At 34.0% G+C, this 26,919-nt stretch overlaps 1 protein-coding gene across 1 annotated transcript in view; it reads left to right on the top strand.

Annotated features, from left to right (window-relative positions):
- Positions 1-26,919, top strand: part of spz3 (Spaetzle domain-containing protein 3) — a 113,915-nt gene that overhangs the window by 16,813 nt on the left and 70,183 nt on the right. The window contains exons 2-3 of the mRNA XM_089631253.1: positions 5,241-6,048; positions 7,161-7,297. Of these exons, the coding sequence (XP_089487379.1) occupies positions 5,460-6,048; positions 7,161-7,297 (726 nt within the window). The 5' untranslated portion in view covers positions 5,241-5,459. The remainder of the gene's footprint in view (positions 1-5,240; positions 6,049-7,160; positions 7,298-26,919) is intronic.

The following is a 26,919-nucleotide window of genomic DNA, read 5'->3' as shown; positions in this document are numbered from 1 at the left end:
CGCTCAATGGAATGAGCCGAAAGGTTAATTTGAATGCTGGTGCTTGTGCAATGACAGTTTATAGTGTGACGCGTAGCGGTACGGGACCTTGTGTTTTCCATGGCATTTTCAAATCATGAAATTCTACAAGGTACACACAAACAAAACAATCCATATTAACACTTGCTGGTTTGTCACATATTTGATACACACATAAAAAATTATATTTTTGTAAATTTATAAAAAAAAAATTCAATTATTTTTGTCATGTTAGTCAGATAAAAACAAATAATTTATCTGTTTCTCTTATAACTGTCGAAAACTTTGTATTTGGTCAGCAGAAGTCACGCCAAAATAAAACGTTAATCATCATATATAACATATTAAACATATGAATTATGCTTCAAGTGGATTATTATCGAGATCGACCGCTAGATAAGTGAGAGCAAACTTACTTACAGACCCAAAGGTCGAGGTCGATACAATCCAGAATCTAATTCCTCACTACAAGTCAGTTAGGTGCGCTATCTTTTTAATAATCTACATTTTTTTGCAATTTTTAAATGCAAACTCTTTATAAACAGCCTGTGCACCTACTCGTGATATTTTGGAAGGCCGGACTCGCTGTGAATAATACGCCAAATGAACGAGTTAAAATAGGCATTTGTATAAAAAGCTATCACCATCTCTTTGCTTTTACTCGAATCGCGTCAAAGTGAGAAAAACTTTTTGCTAAATTCTCTCTGCTGGATTGACGACTTTCTATTTGGATCTCACGTGGACAACTTAATGGCGAGGCTGCACTGTATTATTTGTATAGCTCATTCATTTTTTTGGCGGCTCCTTACTTCTCGAGTACCTTGTGTTTTATTGAATAGGTCAGGAAACCTTTTTTACACTTACTTCGAGTATCTCCAGTATTGTTACACGTCAGATGAGAACACTTCATTTTTATTGGCTAAACATAAATAGATACAAAATTAAATGTGTTATAAATAATTAAGAGATCCAAACATTCGAAATCGGATGAAATCGGAATCACGTATTACGCGTGATTAGATGGCGATAAAGTTAAATTCCTTTATAGAATAGAAAATCACGCATTACGCAGATGGCAATAAAGTTGAAATTCCTTTGATAGAATACAAAATCACGCATTACGCAGATGGCGATAAAGTTGAAATTTCTTTGATAGAATAGAAAATCACGCATTACGCAGATGGCAATAAAGTTGAAATTCCTTTGATAGAATACAAAATCACGCATTACGCAGATGGCGATAAAGTTGAAATTTCTTTGATAGAATAGCAAATCACGCATTACTCAGATGGCGATAAAGTAGAAATTCCTTTGATAGAATACAAAATCACGCATTACGCAGATGGCGATAATTCTGAAATTTCTTTGGTAGAATAGCAAAACACGCATTACGCAGATGGCGATAAGGTTGAAATTCCATTAATATAATAGCAAATAAAATAATTAGCTAGCTCCTTTATAATGAAGTTCTTTGAAATTTCTACTTAACACCGGCCGCCTGTTCTGATTTTTTCAAAAAAACATCGCCAAAATGCATTATTTTACGAAGTTCAGAGACATATATTGAATTGTTTTCCGATCATAATATAAAGAACTTATTTTTCCATATTTTACAACAAAACCATATCTGAAAAAGAATTCGTAAAAAGGGCATTTTACGGTAGCACCAAAATTTATTTGGTATATTAACTGCTGTTATGTCGCCCGATTTCAGATAAATGCATACGAGTCCGCGTGTGTGTAAGTGATTGAACCAAGAGTTGATAAAATATATAGTCGTCGACAACGAGTCAATGTGCCGAGTCGAGAAGTGGGTTAGTTTCCGCTTCCAAGATTTGCATTCATTCTTGCCGTAAACAAAATTGAAATTCAAATAGATGTATTTAAAAAGTACCTCCCCCCCTCCTCACCCCTTCACCTACTATGAAAGTGAAAAATGGATCCGTGGTCAGTTATCTTGCCTTCCTTCTCGTACTTGGTTGAAAGATACAAAATTACCTCTCCCCCTTAACAAACTGGAAAAATGTGAAATACATATGATTTAATTGTTGAATAACAAGGTCCAGGCTTTCACAAAAATCGAAAATGTTCTCTTTTGTTGTGTAAAAAACTGTTGATTTATCATTTGAACTTTAGGATACTACGCTGATTTTGGATGTTTTTTTAATCTTGGCATTTGATGCGAAGATTCGTGAAAAGATTTATGAACTGTGTTGCAATACGCGACAAAATATTAGCTTTATGATGGTTAAAGATCCATACATATATTTCCACTAAATAAATGCCTACTGCAAACTGCAACATTCCTATGTAAAAAAAAATGTAAAATGTTTTTTTAAATTTGTTATTATTTCGTATCGATTCTGATTAGTACATGCTATAAAACATTTTTTTTTAATTTGTTGTTATTTCCTATTGATGCTGATTAGTACATGCTATAAAACAAAATTGGAAATTGAAAAGCTATGTATTATCTGCAAGTTTTTCAATGATAGGTGAGTCTCGTAAAATACCTTTGGCATTGTGCACAGTCGAAAGACATTCCAAACGCGTTCTCAAAATTTGTAAATGTTTGACGTTATCCGCCTGGAATATGTTAAATGGACTTCATGGAATGATTCACCGGCTCTCGTATTTTCTTACTTCTACAACATGGGACTTTTAAAAATCCATGTTCATTTTATCCTCTTGCGATACCACGTGCGCAACTCTCTAAATTTATCCCGGGGATACCTCAAGGACTCCTGTTTGTACCTAGCTTAAATAGAAAAATAATAATATTTGACCTCTGAAATCGTAACATTCTATTTCAAAATTGGACAATTTTAAAACACATTTTCCTTCACACTCAATATCGAAGAGACGTATTTTTTTCAAATTTGTTGACTTTGAATGACAAAATCTGGACAATAATCCAGCTGCCAAACTTGAATACCAAAATAGCGATAGTGTTCGTAAATCGTCATATTTATAGCATTCGTCGGCAACAACTCCAAAGCAATAATTTATCACAGCAGCATTCCTAAAATGACTCATTCACGTCCTGAGTCCATACGAATTCTAACTATCAAGAAAAAATATGCAACAAAACAGAATTTTTTTACCAATAAAAACTCTGGCATTGATGATTACACGTGATTGAGACCACAAATTAGCAATAAAAATGTTCAATAAAATTATACCACATTTTGGTTGAATTCTCGAGTACGTGATCTGTGTTCTGTCCTTAAGTTTCTTTGATTATTTGTGGTGAAAACGACGGTATAACTCTTTCGGTAGCATTTAGCACGGACCTTTGTTATCATTTTAACATTGTTGTATAAGGCGGTAACAGATTAACAAATAGACGTTGACCTTCACAACGCCAATATCACAACTAGATTATGCCGTGCAAAATCGCTGGTATTTATCCCTCTCGAATCGGCTGTTATCGTACTCAGAAACCAGAATATCCGCCTGCGGACTGCTTACGTGTTAGAGAAAGGGTTCGACATTGTGTCGCCCTTAAAAATTCCCGTAAGTTCTTGATAAGAATAAATGACTGCAATTGGTATAAATTTATTCTTATCTGATATCCTTTTATGAATGAGTTGTACCACAAGCTATTATATCTCGAGAAGCCTCGCTGAGAGTTCAAAGCAGGCATGTGCAGAAATCCGACTTCTGTGCCCGCACAATCAGCACTCCGCCTGCCACAGGCGACAGTTTCCTTGTGATGATTAATTATGTATCTGATTATTAACGTCTACATCCTGTAGCGCTATTCCTTGAAGTGGCCCGAATCATGGTTGATTTGGGGACAATTCGTGGTTTGTTTGGCGCCAAGTATATTGATATTTTTCGACGACAATTCGAAGTCGGTTCTGTGGAACTATCTTCTGTCCGCGGTCCCCGACCTATTGGTACGCTTTGCATATTCATGATTATGACGCTGTTTCGATATCAGATGAATAAATAAACAAGCTGACAAAGTATTGAAGTTTTTGGGAATGCAGAGGAATTCTCAAACGCAAATTTTTATGTAAAAATGTGTCCGGCACACATTCCTGCAATAATTTATTAAGGAATGTGATTCCTATTTATTTAGAATTGTTAAAAAAACTTCTTTTTTTCAGTAGGATTACACAAGATACTTTTGGAATTCATTATAATAGTATATGAAACAAAATTAAACTCGTTATATTTTGAGCTATATTATCAAATACCCGAACAGACAGATACACAAATAATATAATTAGAACCGAAAATGGACAAACATGCCGGATATGTTTCGGTGGCCGTTTTCTCCGACAATGCCAGTAGAGTAGATACTTCCTTATATTATGTATACACAACACACATACACGCAACTAGTTGGGCGAGGTAACCAATTCTATTTAATTGTTTATTTTTTATTCGATTAGACACAATGATAAGATCAGAAGGATTTGCTCCAGCAAATGACTATTTGTGCCGCGTGCCATATTAAATGTTAATAGGACAGCAAAAAACTATTATTTCTAGGTACCTACACCTATTTTAGTCTGGCACTATGGGGCAGTATTTCAGTTGGTTTTTATGCTCAGCTTGTGAGATATTTATGCCCGTAAAATAAATCGTTCTCTGGAAGGAGCCCTGGCAAGAGGAGCCTATTGATACATAAAAATGACTAATGACATGACTGATGATTTTAATGGAACTGCCTTATGCGCCAGTGAACTCGCGTTTAAAACAGTGAATTTAAATTATCGCCTATTAGACAACAAAAGTCTCCTTGAGTAATATTTGCTTGCGTTTGGCCTTTACATTTGACGTTGCGGTAATCAGAAAACTTTATAATCTCGGGAGAAGTTATTGATATGTATCAGAATGAAAAGCAAGTCGAATGCTTCGTTTGCCCTTGGGTGTTACGAGTGTCATGTATGTTTACGTCACATTACCACTAATCCCGTAGTATTTGTGAACAAATAGTAAATGTTCGTGTAATACTTGTCTTTGGCATGGGAAACACGATTCTATAGACGTGTGTAACCGTATGCGTGATGTGGTGACGTGGCGTGGTGTGTTTTGGATGTCACAGCTGATGTAACTTCTCTAAGCCACCTTCGCCAAATACTCCCACCTTCGGTCGCACTTCCCATCTCACATCCTCTCTCTTCTCTTCTCTCCTGTCTCCGCTCTTCGCAACACTTGCTGACTAATAGCTGACTCTAACACTCACACTAAATGTTTCTTTCTTATAGATTCTCCAACCTTTAGATAATCTACAGTCAATAGAAACGTAAAAGAGCTGCAATAATGTAAATAATTAGACACAATTAAAAATTATGACAATTATGAAAATAATACCCAGTGCCTAAAGTTGAATAATGACAGCGAGTGTACGTAGTGTTTAAGTGCCAGGACACGCGCTCCATATAACAAATTGTGTTCGCATAATGATAAAGTGCAAATCGTGACCGATGCTCGAGCGAGCCGTGTTGTGTTTGTGGGCGGCGCTGGTGCTTGGTGGCGCCGGCATGGCGCTGGCCAATTACAGCCTGCCTCTAGGCGCCGCGCCCTACCTGCAGCCGCAGCCCTTCCAGCCCTACCCGCAGCCGCCCCTGGCGCAGCCGCCCCAGACCAGGCACAACCCATACAGCTCACCCAGCTACCTGCCGCCCAGCCCCAACTACAGGGAGGAGCACACCTACAACACGGGCTACTACAACACCTACAGCCAAAATACTCGCGAGTCCAGTGTTAGAACTAATATCAATAATGAGTATTACGAGACAAACAATGCGGGGGCCACGGTGTCCACGGTGAAAGAACAAGGACAAGGGGGGTATGGGTATACGGCCCCCGGCGCGGGGGGGCAGCAAGCCCAGCAGACCCCGCAGCCGCAGCAAGCGCAGCAGCCCCAGGGCCAGGGGCAGGACATCCCCAGCAGGCCGGGCGGGTATACCAGGGTGCAGGGGGGGCAGGGCAGGGCGCAGCTCCACGCAGTCCTGGATTACGACGATGATTACTATGAAGACGATACAGAGACTGGATCTTCACCAGCAAACGGTGAGTGCGAAATGGTTTTAAAAATATTTTAATGATCTTCTAGAGATGAAGCCAGCATTTTCACCCAATCTAATTACAATCAGTTATCACGATATAAAGTTACAATTCTTTAGGCTTGCAATGGAATCCGGAGTGAATACTGTTCTTCATTTTGTTGTGTGATTTTAGATCTCCGCATTTACATATTATTTTTTAGTAAATTTGTACGTCATGTACGCTGTACGCACAGTGATTGTGATTGCACTAGATGTAGTTTTAGATGTAATCTAGAACATTATCCATGCTTTCCGAGAAAGAGAGAACCTTGGCAACTGAATAGTGAATGTTCACAAATAAATGTTTGTTTTTTATATCCGTGACGAGATAATCTAACAGCGGGTTCACCGCAATCTTTATAAGAGCATTCTGACTGAAGTAGTCTTTCACCTTCAGTTCAAAAGGACTTCCTGAATGTGAGGTGACAGACCGGCTGGTTATCTATATCTTTCTGAATTTGAATCTCACTATTTGAAAGCTTGTTACATAAGAATTTACCATCGTTGTGATTGATACATGCACGTAATTATTTAAGTACTTGTGTATTGACAAAGACTTTATTTGGAAAAGTTCTTTCACTATTCTTAGAAGTAAAACAATATAGCCACTTCCGAGCAACTTACCTGATCACGCTACAAGAATGTGAACTGCTTGAGCTTCAGGATGGGACTATCCTTAGTCCCGCGACCTTGCTCCTGATGAGTAAAACCCAAGGACTTTAAGGTCGGACGAGGATCTTTAAATCAGACTCCAAATACAATGGAAATACAATGATGATCCAATTTACCTTGGAACCAATTTCTATAATCATTTATAAAAGACGCAAATCTTTTCCGTTCCTTGAACACTGACTAAGTCATCAGTTAGGTGACCTCGTACTTTAATTTCACAATGTTGTTGTTGAAAAGGAAATGCTTCAGGAAGTCGGCCTAGAAAAATGACTCTTGTTCTGTGTCAAGTTGTCGTTTGTCTTTGTGACTTAAGTGTTTTGGAGATCTGGCAATGTGTTTTTCCAATATATTTTGTTTAGTATTTAATTATATTTATATAATATGTTTATTTTTGGTTTTTTGCAGGGCAAGATGGAAGCGGAGGCCATATGCAAGCGGCGACACCAATCCAAGGCCCAATCTTCCTAAAGAATGGCACTGTTCCTGTAGTACCTCTCTACTCCTACCCCATACTTAACAATGGGTCATTTGTGCAGATACCGGTGAGTTTCTTCGAATGATGATAACCTAATGAACTTGAATATCTAATGTGATTGAGCTGAGAAAACACCATTTTTAATCGTAATTATGCATGAAATAACTGAAGCTATCATTGTCAGTTATTAACAACTAATTCCCGAGGTTTCTCTATTTTACCGCTACACCATAAGGATTGCCACAGTTCAGAATCTTGCAAAGGTTTTTAGGACTCTTGTATGGGTTTCGATATTCGTACGGAATTGTCTAGAAAACAAGTAGTTATTTATTTACTAATAGTAAATGGGTATTTATGTTTTATAACAAAATACATCAATGTGTATAAGTCTGCTATTCGGACAGAAGAAAGTGTAATTGTATACATACCACTTTTGAGTCATATAATGAGAAATCTTACATAACATTACATATCTATCACCGTTTCTGGTTGATACGATAAAACCCTCAATTTGGTATTACGCATTAGCACAGCATTTATACTAAGTTAGTTCCACACCTTAAGTGATAGGTACTTTGCGTCCCTTGAACAGTTTTTAAATTATTGACTTTTATCCCTCAGGTTTTGTTTTTTTGTAAAGTACAAATAATTATCTACGTAATATGCAGGATTCCATAATACGACCCCATATTTTTTTTTGCGAGTAAAAAAATTTTTGTCCATTTTCACTTTCATTTATTTATTTATTTATTTATTTATTTATTTTTTCATGTTCTCCGTAAAACGGTTATTCACCAATACATTGTGGAGAAGATTACAAATTAGACAAAAAGTAAGCAAAACACATAAAAAGGTCAGTTTCACTACTTTACACTGACGGATATTATCATATATCATATATCAGATATTATCCTACTGGGTTGAGTCCTAACCTTAGGCAAAGATAAAATTGCAAATTACTGTCAGTTGGTTTTTGTTTTACATTTTGCTAGTGTTTAACTTCTCTGTGTTTAGCTTCAAATGCCACTCACCAGTACCGTGGTACCACTAGCATATTTATACTAGTATATGTATATAAGTAACGTGCATCGCAACACTGTATTCTGCATTTGGTATCAATCTAAAGAAAACTACGAATGTGGGCGTCTTTGTATGTTTTGCGGAAGGTGCGTTGCCCGACTGAAAATGTAATGATAATACATAACAATCCCCCGCAAAACTCATTGTATAAAATTTATAAATAGTAGAGCGTGTACTCAAACCTTTCCATATAGATCTTATAAGTCGTTTTATGAACATGAACGCGTATAAAAGGGGATATTATTATTGTATCTTTCAATACGCAATCTGTGTATTTCCCATTATTTGTATTTCAAAATACTGCAACAAACTCTCCGTTAGTCGGAATGGCGCAAGTTTTAAGGCGGCTGCTTTGTGTTCCAAGTTTTAATATTATTATTATAAGGTACATCTGTGTTTGACCGAGTTTGATTGTGATCCATATCTCGCTGATTGCTCAAGATATTTCGCAGACTGCAACATAGTCCGAGTCCTGCGAAAGCAGGGGCGGAATAAAGAAAAGATTCCAAGTGAAATGATTTTGTTATCTAAATATCATAAATTAATTTCAGCAGGATATTAATCCGAAACAATCGTCAATATCACATACTTGGCGAGATAGTTCTACATGGTCAAGTTATGTAGTTCTTCGATTGCATAAAATTCATAAGAAGATTGAAAAATGTTTTAGTCAGCAACGGTCTAAAATACCACATTTATCAACAAACTATAGATATATAGGTATTTAGGGCATTTGGATGTTAGAATATCAATAGACTAGCAATCGGCCTCAGCAAGGGTAATCCACCCAGTGAGGCCAACATTACTGGATTGTACTATGAAATGTTAAATATTGTACCAAAATGAAAATAAATCTCGCATCTTGCAGTTGTCGTACATGTTCGAATAATTAATTCAATTAATAAAATGTTTCGATTATCAACATGATTTTAACATTGATACTGAGGCCACAAAGAATGGACAAGTTATATTTTTACACGGTCCTGAATAAAATGTTCTACCTTTCTACAGACAGTTTTTTTATTTATTTATTTATTAACGGAAATCGTCCAAATTACAAAATAATAACACGAATAAATTAAAAATAAAAATACAGGAGTAGACAAAGGTACATGAAAGCAAAGACATATATGGTAGATATAATATAAGAAAATAAAGTGACAAGTCGAATCAAGTCAAGAATACGCCGTGGGTCAGGACCACAGGACACTTATAATATTCCGTCACTTGTTTAGCGACTGGTAAAAATCATTCAGACTTATCCCAAAAAAGTTAAGGTTTTGACTTGAGTTGACCAGTCTACACATTGTGGACAATGGTGAATAATATCCATAATTTGTCGAATGATGGTTGAGGAAGAGCAGTTCATTATTTCTGAGTCTTTGCGAGGGGATATTGAAGGGAATGAGTTGCAGTAAAGTAGGTGAATCAATAATACCATTTAAAATTTTGAAGAAGTAAATGAGGTCATTTCTTTCCCGACGGACTACCAAAGGAGAGAGGTTTAGAGTTAGTTTAATTTCATCATATGAGTATTTGCCTTTTTCTAAACCTAGCCTCTTAGCAATCACAATAGAAAGATATAGATGCAAAAGTGAGGAAAGTAACTGTAATAATAATAAGATAAATTGGCTAGAAGACTGAAAAAAATGGGCAACTCTTTAGCAAATGACAATTTCTTGGCGGTCAAGATTTCGTAACATTGTCAAGCATTGCCTATTCAAGCCCCATCTTGACGGTGAGTTCACTCGGTTACCGATTTTATAACATTATATTGCTGGGCCAAATATATTTCCTTCTCGCTTTATTATGTATAGGCATGTACGTCTTTGTTCACCACCTGCCCTTACCAAAACTTTATTATGTATAGGCATGTACGTCTTTGTTCACCACCTGCCCTTACCAAAACTTTATTATGTATAGGCATGTACGTCTTTGTTCACCACCTGCCCTTACCAAAACTTTATTATGTATAGGCATGTACGTTTTTGTTCACCACCTGCCCTTACCAAAACTTTATTATGTATAGGCATGTACGTCTTTGTTCACCACCTGCCCTTACCAAAACTTTATTATGTATAGGCATGTACGTCTTTGTTCACCACCTGCCCTTACCAAAACTTTATTATGTATAGGCATGTACGTCTTTGTTCACCACCTGCCCTTACCAAAACTTTATTATGTATAGGCATGTACGTCTTTGTTCACCACCTGCCCTTACCAAAACTTTGATGATTTCGAAAGCGTTAAATATTATTTAATAAATAATTTCACGATTTTTTTCAAGTTTGATGGAGTGATTGCAGTACATCTCGACGGAACACGAAAATATTGACGGTCAACACTTTGCCCTGAAAGAATATTACAGAACAGCCAAAACAATTATTCGGTAATAGGCAATAATAGGCATGTAGTTTGCTCGTTTACCAAAACCTACATATAATCATGTTCCAATTGTCAATCTTCCAAGTCCGTCTCTGAACAGTATCATTACCTTACGTAGTGCACCGCCGTGTAAATTAATAATTCACTGTGCGGCACATTGGTGAAGGTAGGTGCACACTGCACACGCCGAATGCAGTTTAAATCGTGCACAATAATTACAATAATTCTCGGTACACTCATCCTTTTACCCTGTACCCCGATAGTCCATTAATACGTCTATCCCGATGCATGATTTTTTTGAGCAAAACCGCAACACGTCAAACGAGAATTTATCTATAGATGCTATCTTGCTAAGTAAATGTTTCTCTAGTTCTCTAGTTCATATTACAATGCATGTCAACTAACATTTCCGTTGTTATTTTTCTTATATATTTTTAAAACAGCAAGCGTGACATTGTATTAAATAATCTTATTCATCCAACACTTTTCGTACCTGCAAAATATTTTTTTCTTTAGTTAATTCATATTACAACGCATGTCAACTAACATTTTTATATTTTTAAATACTTTATAACGCCAAGTGTGACATTGGATAAAATAATCTTATTCATCCAACACTTTTCATACCTGCAAAATAATTTTTTCTTTAGTTAGTTCATATTACAATGCATGTCAACTAACATTTTTATATTTTTAAATACTTTATAACGCCAAGTGTGACATTGGATCAAATAATCTTATTCATCCAACACTTTTCATACTTGCTAAATAAATTTTTCTCTAGTTAGTTCATATTACAATGCATGTCAACTAACATTTATATATTTTATTATATTTATATATTTTTAAATACTTTATAACGCCAAGTGTGACATTGGATCAAATAATCTTATTCATTCAACACTTTTCATACTTGCTAAATAAACGTTTCTCTAGTTAGTTCATATTACAATGCATGTCAACTAACATTTACATATTTTATTATATTTATATATTTTTAAATACTTTTTAACGGCAAGCGTGACATTGGATCAAATAATCTTATTCGTCCAACACTTTTCATACTTGCTAAATAAATGTTTCTCTAGTTAGTTCATATTACAATGCATGTCAACTAACATTTATATATTTTATTATATTTATATATTATTAAATACTTTATAACGCCAAGTGTGACATTGGATCAAATAATCTTATTCATCCAACACTTTTCATAATTGCTAAATAAATGTTTATTTTGTTAGTTCATATTACAATGCATGTCAACTAACATTTTTTATATTTTTAAATACTTTGTAACGCCAAGTGTGACATTGTATTAAATAATCTTATTCGTCCAACACTTTTCATACTTTCACGCATCTAAGCTTGCGTTCTCAGTCTCTAAAGCAATTTCATAAATCATATGAGATTCATATTCAGATATATTACGAGTCTTTTTAATACCATTTCTAGCCTCTTAATTATTTACACTTTTTTTAATCCCTTGAACGGTTTTTTTAGGAGACATACTCGTATATCACAGCCTGAAACGGTCTATCTCATTTTGTAATACGTTGAGAATTATGATTTAAACAGTGTTAGAAAAAGAACATACCGCGTTTTTAGTTTTCATTACCATAAAACGCTCCCGAAAAAATTGAAATATTTCTACGAAATAACATTTAGGACGGGTTGTTTCGCGGAATTTGAATAATTCATCAAATTTCAAAGTTGATTTGCAAGCTCTGTGAAGGTTCTATTCAAGTTCTACTATTATATCATTTTGGCCAGTTGCTTCACAAAACAGAAAACATGTCAAAATTTCAATAGAACCATCACAGAACTTGAAAATAAACTTTTAAATTTGACGAATTGTTCAAATCCTTTGAAACAAAGCACTTGAAAAATATTTGTCAAGGTTGGAAAATTTTTAAATAAATATTTTTATATTGAACGAAAAATAGCGAATCGATGATAAATTTTAAAATATACTAATACTAATATACTGTCTAATTAAAGTATCATGTAAAGTAGTAATTAATGTTGCAGTTTACATGATTAAAACCATCAAGCAACTTAAGGCGATGCACTACGTCGTGTAATATTTTAAATTGAGCCGCTATCAATAACAACCCCTACGTAGATGGCGATAAGGTTTTAATTCCCGCTTAACACCATCCGCCTGTTTCGATTTATCCAAGAAAAAAACATGGCCCAAAAGTGCCTTTTATTTTATTTTGTGGATGTTCAGGCATAAATATTAAAAAAAAATTCGATCATTTTATAAACAACTTAATTTGCCACATTATACAATAAAATCATAACCGAAAATGGGTTCGTAAGTAGGAGATTTTGAACTTTAAAGCAGTTTTCATAGGCCTTATACATTTTTTTTTCTGGGCTTATAAAAAGACTTATCTAAAAAATACTCGACTATTTCAAAGGCCAAGATGTATTCTACTCGCAGTATTTAATTAAAGCATCTGAAACATTTCTAGGCGACCAAATTTTCAAACCAAAAACACATGATTTTACATTCTTATGTATGGCATCGCCTTAAAAAACTATATCTTTCTTTGCGTTCAAAATTGTAATATCTTTCTTAATGGCGTATGTCCATTTATAATACAAAAATCTAGAGTATTTTATTTTGAAATACTTTCAAAAACATCGAATTTATCCAGAATTAAATGTAACATGGAAATGTTGTACGCGTAATCTATGTACTGACAGTTCTCCTAAGCAAAGAATATTGTAAAATGGTAAAGGCTTCAGCGGTTAATACAATTTCATTGGGAGTTAGGTTAGGAGTATTGTTACAAATACAGGAATCATTGCAGTCAAATTTTCATCAGCACTTGAACATTTTTTTAATCTTTTTGATTCTCATATATCATCTTCTCATAAATAACATTGCTTATGGTTATTAATGTAGTTAGTGCGAATCAGTTTTTAATCTAAAAATCATTTTACTCTTTCGGGCCGGAAGCTGAGATCATAAACCACAGAGATGATGTTTCTTATCCTGTCCAAAATGGAGAGTTTACATCCTTTTGGAGCCATTTCCGTCCATTCTTTCAAAGTTCAACGCAATAATTTTGAATTAAAACCCTTTGTAGTGGTTTATCTACCATCAATCACTATCGACATAAGAATTGCAATGAATTGGCAAACTAGCCAATCTATGATCGTGAAAAAAATGCTCCTATATATATTATGAGAACAAAGCCAAAATTATAAATATAGAAATATATTTATAATTTATATTTCATTATTTTAATTAGTGATTTTTTTTTAATTTTCCTGATATCAGGCTACCAGGGTTGTGTATGTAGGTTATTAATTTTTATTTAATATTTTCTTCAGATTTTTTATAAATTAAGTAAATTTATCCTTTTGATATGCGACTCTTGATGGCAAAGTAGTTTTAAAAAAATATATATAGTTTTAAATAAAATCAATAGAGGAAGTATAGTACCTATTTTTTACAAAACTCAACAGTCTTGCATTTTTGGTTCATAATATATTTGGAGGATTTGTGTAGGACCGTTTTTGAATCACCTCAATCAACAAATATATAATACATTTCTACAATTATCTATCTTATACTAACTTTTAACTAGTCAAACTATTATCAATTTATGGCTGATTTGCAATGTATCAATTTATAAACAGTTTGCATACACAGGTTCGTCGATCACTAATACAAACCTATATACGTAAAATGCATTTGATTGATGAACGTGATGCTAGAATGTACATGAGTTATTAATATAACTATAATATCTTATTTCTTCTTTTTAAAATAAACCCCGCGGAAAGATCAATTTTAAGGCCGGTTAATGCAAATTCGACCTTATGTTCGTTCAATACGCCGGGTCGCGCGACGAAAATTTTTATACACGGCTTCTTCACTTACGTCGTTAATTCCCACTTTAGTTTAGGGTATTTGCTTGGAAAAATTCCACCGCAGGTCCGTCCAATACGCCGGGGATGTGCGTCGCATATTTTTATGCACACCTTCTTCACTTATTTCGTTATGTTCCGATTTTATTTTATTAGGTATTGTGTCGTCTTAAAGCAGGTTTAACCATATCTAAGCCGTGGTAGTAAGTCAAGTTTTTCGCTACACCGATCACCGCATTTATAAAAAGGGGGATAGTGTAACTGCTATGTGTAGTTCATGCGTCGATTACATAATAGTACAGTTCCTTTATAATTTAGTTCCTATTTATTTATTATTGGGTAAGCTAAAAGAACCATTGTATTGTATTTCGGACAATTATAAATATACCCGAGTTAATAAAATGGTTTGAATTATGATTGTCGGTATTATTAATCGAGATATCAAGGTCTCTAGTGAATGGAATTTTAAGCCGACATGTATTTTCCTTGTCACAAGTAAAGTTTGTGTATTTTACCAAACTATCATGAACTGTATTGGGATATGGCTAGGTCCCGATTCTGCTGAATGTTTGCACTATCCAATGCCATTGCGCGAACTTTCGCAATTTGTTAGTAAATATCAATGCCAATTTATTTGAGTACAGTTAACCTTTAAACTTTAAATGGTTTTATCGTTATTAGAGGACATGCAAAATACGGTCTTACGAAAAAAACACGATTCTTAGAAAAATTATATTAACCCTCTTCGCCGGTGTTGCAACTGATTTGACAAAATTATTTGAATAACTCTGTAAATATTCTAAACACAGAGTTCATATTTTAATTGTTCTTCAGCAAAACATTTATGTATTGGATAAAATATATAAGTATTTATAGAACGCAACAGAAAAAAAAATGCTGTCGAAGAATCGGGAAAAAATTGTATTCTGTGAGCGTTGTTAACTTACTGAGTGACCAGTAGTGGTTTCGTCAATAGTAACCGTATGGACGTTTTGTATGCTGTGAGCGTTGTTAACTTACTGAGTGACACAGTAGTGGTTTCGTCAATAGTAGCCATATGGACGTTTTGTATGCTGTGAGGGTTGTTAACTTACTGAGTGACACAGTAGTGGTTTCGTCAATAGTAGCCGTATGGACTTTTGTATGCTGTGGGCGTTGTTAACTTACTGAGTGACACAGTAGTGGTTTCGTCAATAGTAGCCGTATCGACGTTTTGTTTGCTGTGAGCGTTGTTAACTTACTGAGTGACACAGTAGTGGTTTCGTCAATAGTAGCCGTATGGACGTTTTGTATGCTGTGAGCGTTGTTAACTTACTGAGTGACACAGTAGTGGTTTCGTCAATAGTAGCCGTATGGACGTTTTGTATGCTGTGAGCGTTGTTAACTTACTGAGTGACACAGTAGTGGTTTCGTCAATAGTAGCCGTATCGACGTTTTGTTTGCTGTGAGCGTTGTTAACTTACTGAGTGACACAGTAGTGGTTTCGTCAATAGTAGCCGTATCGACGTTTTGTTTGCTGTGAGCGTTGTTAACTTACTGAGTGACACAGTAGTGGTTTCGTCAATAGTAGCCGTATGGACGTTTTGTATGCTGTGAGCGTTGTTAGCTTACTGAGTGACACAGTAGTGGTTTCGTCAATAGTAGCCGTATAGACGTGTCATGCGTTTTGTTCGTGACCGATGTTTTTCCTCGTTTTCACCACTAATACATACTATTTATGCCCATTTGTCCATATAATTTATTATTAATAAATTGATTTACATCAATAATACATGTAAATGTGTACCCTGTTTACTAAGTACCTAGCTTTGGAGTTAGAGAGATTTTCCAGCATAGTAAGAAAGGGTTAAAAGAAAATGTAGTAATTTCGTCCGTTAGAATATGGTTCCATGATAATTCCTCAAAATGACAATTCAACACATCTTTAAAAGTTTTAGTTCAGGTTATATAAAGTCATCAAAAGTGATGAAACAAAAACTTTAAAAGACGTGTTGATTTTTCATTTTGATGAGTTATCCAGTCAACGTTTTAATGACTTGTTTTGCGAATTTTGAAAATCGTTACATTACCTTTAAGGCTTAAGGCGATAAATCTGCCAACACAATTTAATTTAAAGGGTTTCCGGGGGTAAAGTGCGCTAACTTCGGGGGGCGATTCTATGATTTTAGAAGTAAAAAAGACTGACCAAAAATTTTTTTTTCGAAATCCTAATGTTTTAAGGTAGTTTTTAGGTGAAAAAGATAAGTTGTTTGAATAGGAAAATAAATATTCTTTTAAGAAAAAATATTTTTGTATGGGTAATTCTCTTTACCCACGGATACCCTGGGTAATATATCCAAAAACAAAAATAAAAATTAAAAATAAATAAGATAATGTGTACGACGAGACGGCACGATGAATTTAATGATGGTTCCAAAATGATGGCTGGTCTCTGAAAGGGTCCCTCTTAACCAATCAGGATCGGCAGATGTCATCCGATTCAATCAATCCAATAGTCAATGCTCCATATGCAAAAGCTGATGCTCACAAAATTGCCGAACGTGTTCGTCAAACCTCAGCCAAGAGGAATGCCCACTGCTCTGGGATGGTGATCAAAGAATGGCCACTGCTTCCAATGCAAATCACAGATTGTTCCTCCCTCAGGTTCGGCAACTCTCCAAGTCAAAATTCCAGGGCTGTCAATTTGACCAATAGCAAAATGACAATGTGTAGGTACTTAATGGTCCCACACACCAAGAATATAGATGGGATGTAAGTGATGCACATATCTTGTTACAAATCCTATATGTATCATGATTTTTCTGATATTAACAAACAAAATTCATGGTAATCCTTAAGGTCAGTTGTTTGACCAACCGTCATAATATTTGACATCCGTTAACCGCCGATTCTCGGCCCATTTCAGCTTTTGAAAATTGTAATCAAGGTTAAAGATCGTGATTTTGTGTTTGTAAGTTGATCGTATATCTTATTTTCTATAATCTTTTGCTCTTACACACCCATGAGATCTCTTTAAGCAATTTTCATATTACAGTTTTTGTACTATTTTATTGGAAGTTATATTATGTTAAAGCCGAAAGACGTTACTGATACAAATAAATATGTAATATTATCGAAGGAAGCAAACACTTTGTGATGTGAAATTATATATTAAATGAAAAAATACACTTTGTAAAACACCACTTTTATTTTGAATTAATATTAACAGCCAACCAGGTTTCGCTTAGCTCAAGCTTCGTCAGGGCTTAGTTAGTTGATATGATAATGTTGGTATGATATGATTAGTTAGTTGATGTGATGTAATAATTTTACTTTCCAACTGTAATTTATATTTATTTTAAATGGGATTGATCGTCGATGTTAAATTAATGATGATTATGTTAAAAGTGACATGCAACTCGTCGTTACTGATTATCTGAAAGTTATTATTTTTTATTATCCGTCGTGCTGCTCATATTCTCAGAAATTTGCCATCACTTCAGAACTGTCTGCTCGCACGGAACATGATATTCAATACAATTAACACGCTTTATTTCGTAATTTGATTGCATCGCCAATAATTGCGTATTGCAGGCGATAAGACAATGGAGAAATAAACATATTAATTACCTTTCAGATCAGTCATATTTGCTCCTATTAGTTTAGCAAACTACGGGTGGTATAGTATTTTGAACGACGGATGCTGTAATAAGATATCTGTACCTACTTTAAAAACCAACAGATTACCGAGAGGGTCTAGCGTTATCTTAACTGCAGAGCTGGCATTCAGTCTGCAATAATAATAACTCTCGAACGGTGAGCATTTTAAAGCATTCTAGAATGGATTTTCTGATAATGATGGCAATCTAACTAACTAACCATCAGGGGTAGACAGAGACAGGACGGACCGTCAAATAACTCGATCTTGGCACACACACCTTGCTTCATTCACATTTACACGTAGATAATCTAATGTAGATAATCTAATGTAGATAATGTAATGTAGATAATCTAATGTAGATAATCTAATGTAGATTATCTAATGTAGATAATCTAATGTAGATTATCTAATGTAGATAATCTAATGTAGATAATGTAATGTAGATAATCTAATGTAGATAATCTTATATAGATTATCTAATGTAGATAATCTAATGTACATTATTTACACTTACTCGTAGATAATCTAATGTGGATAATTTATACTTACTCGTAGATAATCTAATGTAGATTATCTAATGTAGATAGGGTAGTGTAGATAATCTAATGTAGATTATCTAATGTAGATAATCTAATGTAGATTATTTACACTTACTCGTAGATAATCTAATGTGGATAATTTACACGTAGATAATCTAATGTAGATAAATTACACGTAGATAATCTTCTGTTATTCAGACACTTCACATGGCCCAACTCAACTATCTGGTTCAGTTGATAATGCCGTGTCTTCCTCGGGCGTCCCTGACTTCTTCTGCCACTCACATTCTTGTCAGATATTCTTCTTATACTCCTTTCTTCATATTTTCATTCTACATTCCGGAATCGTCTAGGGGTCCCTTTCTTAATCTTACTTATTACGCTGACATCGACCTTGTATTCTCTGCGAATTTCCACATTTCTCACACGATCATACATTGTTTTACCACACCTACGCCTCAGGGATCTCATTTCTACAGCATTCAGCATACTAAAGTGTTATAAATATTTCGATTGTAATATTTAAAGTAAAGAACTATAAGAATTAACAATGTTGAATACATAATAATAATATAATAATATTGGACAATTTATATAGCGCCGCTTTTGTAAGATCACCTCAGGTGCGCTTAATATCTTCATATGTTTATGTATCTTTACTATCCGGTTGCCCCAGATTTTCTACACTATTTATTAAGTTTATTTTTTTATTAATATCAATAGCAAAATGTGTACATTATGTAGGTTTAAAGTATATTTATACTTATATTATAATATAAGTATATTAAAATATACTTATATTATAGTATAAGTATATTTTTTGTATTTTTTTCACAGTCCTCCTCACTAGGGTTTCCTGTTTCCTGTAATCTCAAGTTTACCGATAAGTTACCTAATGGAAAATTAGGATCTAATGTTTGAGTACAATAACAGTGTTCTAATTTCCGTCAGCTAAATTGATACTTGAAACCTACAGAGCTCATAATGGAAAAAAATATATTATACAATGTGAAAATTAGATTTTTCATTACTTTGGCGAGTTATTTGTATGATGAAGAATAAATATTAAAAATAAATTTAAAAAGTTTGAAAATGAGTATAAACTACGACCATCAACATACTGACAGTGTTTGATTGTGTAAAGCCAGGTCTCCAGCGACCAAACGTTTTGGAAACATCGGACAAAACAATAACATTGGGGCCCGACCTCAATGTTTCATGTTTGCACAAACATTTGGTTCATTATTTGTGGTAATATTGTCTGTAGTAATAGCGCTGTAGACCCACCTTAAGATACTATAAGATACAAATTTTATAGTTTGTGGGGTACCTGCGCCAGGGTATCTGCATGTTGTAGCGCTAATGATACTTTCAAGTAAAAGGCGGCTTTCACGAGTTATCGGATTTAACTTATTATAGGAAAGCAGCTGGTTTGCCCGCTTCACGACTTTTGTCTAATGGTTATAAAATAATGTAATGATGTTGAAATGGGTGATTAATTAACGCGCAGTGAAATTGCATACCAAATGCACCGATAAATATTATAAACACTAAGAACTGGTTGTTTCGGAGAATTTGAACACTCTTCAAATTTTAAAGTAAATTTTCAAGTTTTGTGAAAGTTCTGTTATTATTTCAGTTCTGTCAAGTAACTGGCCTATAATGATATAATAACAGCACTTGGATAGGACATTCTCAGAACTCGCGAATTAACCTTGAAATTTGATGAATTGTTCAAATTCTATGAAACAGTCGTTAGAAATTAAAACACATGTGCTCATCTGAAAATATGTGTTCACTGTGTGAATACATTTTCGCATGATTCTAAATTCAAAATCGAAATTGAGTAGATTGGTACCACTATTAGTTTCAATGGCGGAATTAAGTAGATTAAGAACACTTTTAGTTTCAATGAAGAAATTGAGTAGATTGGTACCACTTTTAGTTTCAATGACGGAATTATGTTATTTTTTCTTTATCACAAATTATTACGAACTAATGGACGAGAGGGGAGAAGAACAATAGTGCATGCAAACATTTTGAGTTAAATTAATAAATTTGTACAGTAGTAACGATTATTATTATTGTAATATGTAGAGTTATTCTTAACCAGTCGTACGAAGGCTGCCAATATTTTTGTCTCATCGCTCTAGGCCTTGAACGATTGCAGCCCAAATTTACGTAGACAATTTTATCGATTTTATTTTTAAATTTGCACACACTGTTTAATTATAAAACCTAAAAATATGGCATGAATGATACAAAATAGGTGAATTTATTGGCATTAAACCACAGTTAGGCGTTTTATATGTTTTCGTATTAATATTCGGAGGTATCATTTTTTTAAGGACGGGTTGTTTCGGAGTATTTGAACAATTCATCAAATTTCAACGTTCATTTTCAAGTTCTGTGAAAGATTTTTTCAGGTTCTGTTTTTATTATTTTTTATTATTATCTGTTAAGCAACTAGCCTACAATGATATAATAACAGAACTTGAATTGGACTTTCACAGATCCCAGAAATGAACGTTGAAATTTGACGAATTGTTCAAATATTCCGAAACAACCCGTCCTAAATGAACGCTGCCGAATCTAAAAACGAATGCCCTGATATCTCAATCGCTCAATGCATTTATTTTTTAAATACCGTATCGCTCGAGTTATTAAATAAATAAAAAGAACTATTGGCTATTGAACTAGGAAGTGACCGTTCCAGTTTGCTGTCCTTCAATTTTATTTAGCAAAAATATACAATAAATGCCAGAGAATCTAATGCTAAGTGTAATAAGTATGTATATTAGTGCGAAAGGGTATACCAAAAATGGAACTTTCGTAAAAATATTTAAAAATAACCTTTTTGGAGGATTGTAATTATCGCCAATTCAAATGGGCTGTTGGCTGAATGATTCTGAGGTTTTCCAATCCGCAGAATCCAAGGTTGCGTGATTACTCTCGGTGTGTAAAAATGAGAATTCGGATATTTTCAAATTAGTTTTAATTCTAACAAAACTCACGTTACGATAAATTTATGAACAAAACAGATCGCGTGCAATAGAGGAGATTTAGGGCTGAACCGGCGGCTATACCACTGGAGAGAGAATGAAATATTTGCCGCGTGAGGTATCTACCGTAGATACCAGTCTCACATGAATGTAGGTAAAAGTAATGTTGTTATTATTTAGGGAGATTTAAACTCCCTATAATTTACCCTACACTTTCATAAAAATTAATTGATTTCAATAATCAGTCAGAAAATCTAGCACTAAAAATAAACACAAAAAGTTAAAATCTAGAAAATAACAAGACTATAAATAACTATCAAAAATAATTTAACCATCCACTTATATACATAGTAGAACTTAATGAATCGCAATCATTACAATGTCAAACGTAAGGTCCTTAAGAATTGAGATAAACCTTTAGATAACTGCGCAGTAATTAATATCTGAGTAATCTGATTAGAGCTGTACCTGCAACTTTTTATGATCGATATCTTATTATTTTATCTCTTATAATAAATATGGAGGAATGTCGGAAACCCTATCTATTACCCGTTTTAGTTCGTGACATGACTTACGCAAGTTTCAGAAGCTAGATAAATCAGAACTTGGCTTGGAGCATGGACACCATTTTACTGGCAACAAATAATAATAACCTACTGTTACAATTACCAATTTGTTCAAATGGTTATAACCACGTTCAAACAGAAACTGTATCATTATTCATAATGTTACAGTTTACTTACTTATTTACTACACGAGCCTAAAACGTTTCACAAGTATTTTAGAATCGAGCAATATGAAAATGGTGTTATTTCTGCAAACATATTGTATTCTTCAGCAATTAAATGTTCATATAAACATGTTTTATTCTCCCGCAACTATATTTTCATATAGACAACAATGCTCTTGTGACATTAACACAATTTAAAGTCTTGGACATCACTTTTCAATCAAATCTTTAATTGACTACACGAACACAAAACGTTTCACAAGTGTTATATTTTCATTTGTAAGTAGTAAACTTGAGTTCAATTCTCAAGTCATTACAGTATTCATGTACAAGCAATTGAAAAAAAATAAATTAATTCTAGCGTTTTCAAAATTTCAAAATGGGTATTCTAGGAATTGAACTACAACACTCTTTTAAATTTTCGGACAGCATGATTTTTAGTGTGTATTTATTTCTATATGAAATTCAAATTTATGCATTTGACAATCCAGAATTACTTGCATTGATATTTGTTTACAAGTTTGTCTATTTCATAATTCTGTTTAAAAAAAAATGATACTAATTTTGGAAAAATCTGTTTTGTTAAATAACTAAAATCGCCCACTATTATAGTACACAGGTTCCTATTTTTATAATTTTGTAATTACCTACTATTATTACCAGCTCTGCACCGTTTATGTTAAGCACAGACATAGGAATTAATAGACGAGAAGATAATGGCGAGGGGTAAAATCAACTGTTGAAGAACGAAGGGAGTAAGGCTGACTGTGATTCGTCAATAAATCAATCTGACTGTAAATAGGCATCTCGCATTATAATATCACCATTTACTTCTTAAAAGTCAAATCTGCTTTTGAATGAATAGACATTTACATGGGAGCGCAAATTACTCGCCACGTTATGAACAAATTTGCCAAGTCCAAATTCGGCAAAAAAATTCGGTTACATTTTCAGAGTCTAATATTTCGTTTAAGTATTTAGTTAAGACACTTTTATAAATGTTCATAATTTACTTCCCAGCAACCAACCAGCTTTGTGTTTCGCGTCCAGACGTTTCTCGATGTGATAGTAACAACTGATTCATATTATACGATGTGAATATGCTTAAAATAAAGTAAAATAATGCTTATATATGGAATGTAATACGACAATTGGGTTTATTCTCTTTTTCACATCTATTTTTACAAGTTTTCATAGTACAAGTCAACATTTTGCCGTGTTATTTCGTAAAATGAACCGATGATGCCTCGACCATAGTTCGCACAAGAATGATGACGTCACGTTTTCAAATTTCACTTGAGGCCATACGAGCACAGCCGGCTCCAATGGAACCGGTATGGGGAGTGGGGATAGTACGCTTTTAATCACTTAGGGCAGGTCTACTAATATTCATATGTCTATGATGTTAAGTGTGTAAGTTCAGGTTTATGTGGTATAATCATCTGTATATTTATATTTTGTCATTTACTGTATTTGTTTATAAAAAATAAAAGTTTATTGTGTATGGCCAAGATCATCCTTAATGGGTGAAAGTGTAAATGTGCCAAAATAAATAATATTAAAAAAGCTTTCGAATCCACTACGTAAAACTAGAAGTCAAAATTTATTTCAGTGCAGAAATTCTGAGACTGCCATATTTTATTTTTGTATTACTCGTCGCCCAGAATAATATGGAATGGAAACAGTTATGAGTCAGAGGACATCTTCAATATACAACTAAACAAATGCGAAATATTGTTACTGAGGCAGATCAGTTATGTATAATTCTGTATTATTTTTATAATTACTTCTAAAAGTCCCTAAAAAGGGCGTTAGTAGATAAAAAATAAAAAATCTGGTGTTTTGAGTAATAAATATATCTAAAAACTGCAAAACTCTTCTGTAATTCATATTCGATGATATGATAAATTGCGGTTTTCTCGCTCCATAACAAGCAAGACAAAAGGCCGAGGCTCTTAGATTTTGAGACGACGTTTCCGGCTCGAAGGACCAAACAATGTAACGTGTTCTATTACACGTAAATAAACCGTAAATCATATCCACAATAAATATGACAATGAAGAGCTCATTCAATTGGTTTGAATAAATCACGGGAAAAAGTGGAATGAAGGAACAGCCTACCTTGAATTCCCCAGAATCCCGGAAATAGAGCTGTCGACGCACTTGCACCGTTCACGGGGTGAAATTTCCTCCGAAACGAGATGTGATTTTGATATTTAGCACAAAGGATGTATAATACAACGAGGACACTACGATTGCAACTTTTTGCTATACGACACGAATTCGACTGCTGTACTTGCGACAATTTACAATGCAACAAAATCTTATTTTTTTTAATTGTGGGTAAGGCTGTTTTTAAGGAAGGAAATGGATAGTAGGTATATGATGGGAAAAATGGTAGATATTATCCAAAACTGTTTCAATATTAAACAGCCAGCCTTACAGTATTCCAAGGCAGAGGAGATATTCACCATCAGACGTATTACCCTGTTGAACCCATGTACTCAGTTCTAAACAAAATACTTTCTATTGGCTTTGACAATCAAATCAAATCATATTGTTTTCATATATTTTGGTCTATTTAACTATCTCTTCTCAAGTTATTCTATTGAATAAATTTTTGTGTAAATATTAAATGGCTGGAAGTAATTATTATTGCGAGCTGTCAAATCATTAGATTATTATTTTCAACTATTTAGATTACTATTCACATGAAACCCGTTATATTATCTTAATAGTTTGTTTGGGCAAATTTAATCGCGATTAAATTATCTACTTTAATTCGGCACATATTGATATCCACTTTGGTATTGTATTAGTCACCAAAGTATCCTAAAAGGATTAAAACAAAATGAACAGTTAGCTATTGCAAATGTTTTTAATTTCCATAGTTTATTGCCTCAGTTTAACAATTTTTTTCTTAATTGATCCGCCGCAGAGCTGTGTTTTATAACATACTCCTTTTTTATTCACATTCATACGGTCTTCTGTTATTCTTGATTCTTGACTCTTGATATGACCTGACACAAGAGTTTAATCATGCCAAATCTTTCTATATTCTCCATGCACTCCTTTTTTCGTTCATCCCCTCTACGTGTCCGGGTCCTCTTCTTAATCTTATTCATTGCGCTTACATCAACCTTGCATTATTTCCAGTTCAATATTTTTGTAGCACAATCGTACATGGTTTTACCGAATATACGCGCTGGGGGTCTCATTTCAATATCATGCAGTCTATTTAACCTTCATAGGTGTTAATTGATATTATCTTGTCGGTGAATAGATGTTTGATCTCTAAATTCCAGACAGAAAAAATCTGTGCAAATATTGTTGCAGGTGAGAGTTTTTAATGAGACGTCCTATAGATTTTCAGCATTGTTGTAAAAAAATTATTTTATTATAAAATATCTATTCTCAAAACAAAATTTCTTTGTTCAGAGAACAGGCGGCAACACAAATCCTTTGTGAAATATGTAGCGTAAATCAAACGCAAGGTATATTATATATTTGTAGCATTGACTCTAGATAAGTAAGTGTACATAAACACTTGGATAAGTATCTAGTCTCTAGTCTCTAGGCCCTATATCTCGCAGTAGGTAGAGTCGGTAGTCACGATCGGATATGGTGCAATGGAACTGTGCCTTAGTTCTTATCCTCGGAGTAATAAAACGTATATAGCATATTTAGCGCAGGCACGCACTCAGGGCCACAGTGAGGGGTGCAACCAAAAATATTAGAAGAACGAGATATGCTATGTTGGCCGCCGGACCGTAGCCGGAGTACTACCTAATTAGGGTACTTTGAACGGTATCGGGACGTGTACGCACAGAAATCTGTTCTATGTATTAGTGCGGATACCTTAGCGCAAGCGAAGGTGTGCAGTAGTATTAGTGAACAAAACCGGCGACACTCGGCAAAACAATTCCACTCAGTACGAACTGCGCATAGCACATCTCGTTCTTCTAATATCTTTGGGTGCAACAGTCAAAAGGCAACAAAAATGAAGGCCCTACATTATTAAAAAAAAAATGTACCATTAAAAATTTATAAATGTAATTTTATTGTGCGGAAAGAATACAAGGCTAATTGATGTAAGCGAAATTAATAAGATTAAGAAAAGTTGAAGATTTGGAAATATGGAGCGGACGAACGGAGAAAGTAGTATAAAGAGAATATATATAAAGTGAATGATTAGAAAGAAATTATGCGGTCAAGTAAATCGTACAACTACTTAAGGCGAAGCTCAATACTAAAAAGTGATTTTCGATTAATCTTTACAACGATTTGGTTTACATTATGAATATCAAAAAATATGCTTCAGATAAATTGAAGCTTTTCCTATCGTTTCCTTTGAGTAGAATACAGATAAATATTTTAATTACTCAACAAAAAATATAAATGTAAAACACTAAAAAATATATTTAT

The sequence above is a fragment of the Hesperophylax consimilis genome, chromosome 1 (assembly GCF_061612785.1).
Source record: "Hesperophylax consimilis isolate HC1 chromosome 1, BYU_Hcon_1.0, whole genome shotgun sequence".
In the NCBI taxonomy this organism is placed as follows: domain Eukaryota; kingdom Metazoa; phylum Arthropoda; class Insecta; order Trichoptera; family Limnephilidae; genus Hesperophylax; species Hesperophylax consimilis.
Note: the sequence above shows the minus strand (reverse complement) of the source record. Positions and strands in the feature narration are given on the sequence as shown.